General features: G+C 39.8%; 1 protein-coding gene across 1 annotated transcript; it reads right to left on the minus strand.

Moving 5' to 3' along the window:
- Nucleotides 1-464: 464 nt before the first annotated feature.
- On the minus strand, nt 465-1,404 carry LOC125926902 (olfactory receptor 1A1-like). The gene has a single exon (XM_049636808.1). It carries the CDS (start codon nt 1,402-1,404, stop codon nt 475-477), a length of 930 nt encoding a protein of 309 aa, XP_049492765.1. The 3' UTR covers nt 465-474.
- Nucleotides 1,405-5,061: the final 3,657 nt, after the last annotated feature.

Consider the following 5,061-nt stretch of genomic DNA (forward strand, 5'->3'; position numbering starts at 1 on the left):
GCACTTTATTGACCAACATTGGAAGAAATAGAGTGATGTGTTAAGATAGGTTTTGCCCTCAAGGTTCACAAGCAAAGTAGGGATGATGAAGCATGATAGTCCAATTGACAATAGTCCAATAGACATTTCAATAGGGACTTACAACCTTCAAAGCATGAAGTACTGTTATCCTCACACCCTATGACAGACAAGGAAGACATTCTTATTTTTATTATTTAGATACGGAAATGAAGTGCTAGTCAGTAGCGTAGCTGGGACATGATCCCAATATTCCTTTGCTGTAACTCTGAAAAAGGAACACTAACATCTACATATCTATAATCTCAATGGGATGTCTCATGAAACTGTTACAAGATCTGATAAGACTTCAGTGGCTGGAAACAAAAGTGGCTTCTTGGAGGGGGAGGGGATTGCAGCTGGATTTTCAAGTGCAGCCTAATTGATGACTGCATTCCTCAGTATGTCCTCACTTGGTTATGAAGAGAGTCTTTTGCTGAAGAGTTTTCCCAGGGCCGCCTTCATGTCTCGGTTTCTCAGACTGTAGATGAAAGGATTTAGCATTGGGGTCACTGCAATGTACATCACAGTTATCACTGCGTCCTTCAGGCTATAACTAGTCAGAGGGCGGAAATACATGCCCATGACTGTCCCATAATACAGAGAAACAACAGTGAGGTGGGAGCCACAGGTGGAGAAGGCTTTGAGCACACCCTTGGTGGATGGAACCCGTAAGACTGTGGAAAAGACCCGGATGTAGGAGATGATGATGCATAGTAGTGGCACAGAGAAAATACCAACCCCTAGGTACATCATCTTCACATTAAAATGAATGTCAGAACAGGACAGCTTGAGTAAAGAGGCAGTGTCACAGTAGAAGTTGGCTACTTCCTGGTTGCCACAGAAAGACAGACTAGCTGTGAGCAGAGTGTGGGGGAGGGCATTGGCGTTTCCAACCACCCAAGACCCAACAACCAGCAAGACACAAGTCCGTGGGCTCATAATTGTTGTGTAACGAAGTGGGCGGCTGATGGCCACGGCACGATCATATGCCATCACAGCCAAGATATAGCTATCTGTGTTAGACATGTCAATCATGAAATACATCTGTGTTAGACATCCTCCAAAGGAGATGGCTTTGCTGCCCAAGACATGGTTGGCTAGCATCTTTGGGATGGTTACAGAGGAGAATAAGATGTCAACAAAGGAGAGGTTGGCAAGGAAAAAGTACATGGGGTTGTGAAGGTGAATGTCAGAGCGAATGGCCAAGATGATGAGCAGGTTTCCAAACAATGTGATGGGGTAAATGAAGAGGAAGAGGATGAAGAAGAAATCTTCCTGTTGTTGCTGACCAGTAAGTCCCAGGAGAATGAAACCAAGGGCAAAGGACTGGTTATCTCCTCTCATGGATCCTTCAGCAGAAAGGGAAGAGGAATCCAGCATTATTAGTAAATTTATTGTATGTAATGATATTCTAAACCAACATTTTTAACTTCTGTGGTTGCTGTGTCTATACTTGGGTTTACTAAATGCATAGATAGCCAATACGTTGCAGGGAAAATCCCTGTTTGTCACTGGACCTAATTTCTCTGTGTTAGAAAGTTTGTTAGGCTTTGTGGAAAAATTATACATATGTGAAAAACAGTTTATCCATTTAGTCATATATGACATAGTCTTTACTCTGTAATACCTTACAACCTAATGGAGAAGGAAGAATCACATGATAATTTTATTACACATGGAAATGAAAGGATAGTGTTTTGGATTCTTTGCAAAAACTCTCCAGTGTAAGGGGTGGTTAGTACCAGAGCACCGTGAACAATTAGATATTGTTCCACTGCCAGACTGAGGGTGAACCCAGAGCCAGGAGGTAACCAGTGTCTGTCTACATTGGCATGGAAAGTTGTAAATCACAGGACCACTGGAGTTAGATTGTAACAAAGGAAGAATTGGTGTTTACTCTCCAGGTAGCCAATTTTGAAAGTAGATATTCACCACCTCCTTCAATAGATTTTATCTTTATTCCAAACCCTTAAATTTATGGAATCAAGTTTTTCTCTTTGACCTTGCCTTACCTCTTTTTATTATTTCCTCTGGTGACCCATCCAACTCCATTGTGGCTTCATCTCCTGCTTAGTAGACTCTAGGTATCTGTGGGTAGACTGTCTTTTCTTCCCATATTTCCATGCACAGTTATCCTACCAACATGTCCGACTGAGCCTCATCCTCTGCACATCCTCCCTGAGTAGAGAGCAAAATGCTTGAGAAAGAGAACGATATCTTATTTTCATCTCCCTTCCAGAGATTATTTAGAATATTAGTTTACACACCAATATGTTTGTACTCAATAGTTTGGATATAGCCAGGTTTATTTCATGGGTTCTCCCGAGAGGGATGCTACCAGACATTGTCACTTAGGTTATCCCTCACCTCTACACCTGATCTTGTTGATTCTTCCTTTTAAATAATTCATACATAAGTTTTCTCTTTTATATGTACATAAATTTTATACTTATTGTTTCAGTGCTTTAGCTTTGACCACCATCAATTTCTACCTGAAATATTGTAGTGCTCTCTTAATTGTTTCTCTGCTGAAGAAGGTTCCCTCCATTCATCCACCTGGGCTCTGAGGCATACTAACTATGCTAGAGACTACCAGGATATTACCTGAATCCCCTTTGTTCTTTTCTTCCTGGGCATTCTGCTAGATTGCATACCCAGCCTCCCTTGCACTGGAGTGCGGCAAGTGACTGAGTTCTAGCCAATCTATCCATGTTCTGCTCTTCCTCCAAGTTCTCTATCTCCTTGGGCCAGCTGGATGTAAATGGCCAGGAGGCTGACGGGAATGGTGGAATCACAGGTGGAATGAGCCTGTGTCCCTAGTGCTCTTCATGCAGGAAAGCTACCCAGCACCAGGCACACCCACTCAGACTACTGTATAATAGAAAAATAACTGGATTTTGTGTAAACTATTGCATATTTTACATGTATTTGTTACTGTGGTCCAGGATATGCTAAGTAATTCACTAGATTTTCTAAAGAGACCTGGACTCAATAATTAAATCTATCTGTAATTAATTTAATTACCAATTCTCAGTGTCTCCTATAGTACACATTGAAATTATATGGTTGGCAAGGGGAAGCAGCTAAAATTATCTCCCTCTAAAAATGATATGCACTTTTTTAAAATCTCTGCACCTACATGAATTTGATTTTCTCTCTTAAATGCCCTTTCTCCTGTACACAAAGGACCATATCAGGGTTGGGAGCGTTCAGTAAATGGGATGGCTCAGAAATTATGGTTAGCTGAAATGGTAGAGAAGTATAATATTTTAGAGGCAGTGTGTTGGTAACACGACTGACTTAGCTGATGTTGATAGGTATATCCCTATTAAAACATATAGACAATCTATATTAATTATTAAAGGAAAAGAAAAAACACAGAGCTAAATCTAAAGAAAGAAATGGTATTACAGAGGTAGGAGAAAGAAAAAGAACTCAGAGCAGGAGCTGTAAGCTAGAGTCGATGCTGTGGCATCTCTGGAAAATCTGGCCAAAAATCCATATACATCAGGGAATTTATATTGAGCCTTTGGCATAAGTGCTGGAAGCATTGTCCTATCTAGGAAGAGAACACTAGAAGAAATTTTTGCCATATAAGAATTGGAAGAAAAAGAACAAAATGGAAAGAATTCACAGAAGAATATGATTGTCTACAGAAGAAACCCATGAGACTCCCTATATGAATTAAGAATATTCAGAACAATTATTTGCTATAAATCAATGTTGAAAAATCAATACTGTTGACACACTTTAAAAATACATTGCAAAATATTATCTCTAAAAGATTCCTATTCCCCATAGAAACAGAAAATTTAAGGAACGTAGAAATAATTCTAAGAAATGAGGTCCATAAATCAGAGAAAGACAGATATCATGATTTCACTTATATGTGGAATTTGAGAAACACAACAGATGAACATAGGGGAAGGGAAGGAAAAATAAGATAAAAACAGAGAGGGAGGCAAACCGTAAGAGACTCTTAAATACAGAGAACAAACTGAGGGTTGCTGGAGGGGATGGGTTAAATGGGTGAGGGCAATAAGGAGGGCACTTTTCAGGATGAGCACTGGGTGTCAGATTAGAGAGATGAATCACTGGGTTCTACTCCTGAACCCAAGACTACACTGTATACTAACTAACTTGAATTTACATGAAATAAAATAAAATAAATAAAATGAGATGAAATAAAATAAAATAAAATGAAGTCCAAGACTGGATTATAAAATTACAAAGCTTTGCTGAAGGACAAGAAGAATACCATAAAAAATGTGGACTTAAGCAATGTTTATGGAGACTGGTGTTTTAAATATATCAATTCTCTTCCATTAATCTAGGCTTTGTTGCAATTCCTGTCAAAATACCACAGGTTTCTTTTAAAATGGACCTTAGTAAAATGACCCAAATATTCATGCATGAGAACAAAGAGCAAAGAAGAACTGATACAACTATAGGAAGAGCATAAGGAGAGAGGAAGGCCCTATAGCTATGGAAATTATTTCCCTCGGTACTTCATGTGGTGGATTAGCTCTGGCATAGGGACTGACAAATGAATCTGTGTAACAGACCAGAAAGCCTAGAAATAGATCAAGTATTTCTTAGCAATCGGTTGATTCAGAATCAGGGAGTGGTTGTGCTAACTGTTGGTAAAGACTGCTGGGACAACCGGGTATCGTACATAACAAATGACACAAAGAATGAGTCCTAATGGATTGACTGTGGAAAGCAAAACTTCACCAACTTTAAAAGAAATATGATTATGATATCAGGCTAGGGATTGATTTCTTAATCCAGACACAACGTGCACAACATATCAGAGAAAATGTTGTGACATTTGTCTACTTGTAATTTAAAACATTTGTATGGGGGGGCCTGGGTGGCTTCTGTCATGATCTCGGGGTGGCGGGATGGAGCCCCACGACAGAGAGACGGGCTCCTTGCTGAGTGTGTAGCCTGCTGAAGATGTTCTTCCTCCATTTCCTTCTGCCACTCCCCCACCTGCAC

The sequence above is a fragment of the Panthera uncia genome, chromosome E1 (assembly GCF_023721935.1).
Source record: "Panthera uncia isolate 11264 chromosome E1, Puncia_PCG_1.0, whole genome shotgun sequence".
Classification (NCBI taxonomy): domain Eukaryota; kingdom Metazoa; phylum Chordata; class Mammalia; order Carnivora; family Felidae; genus Panthera; species Panthera uncia.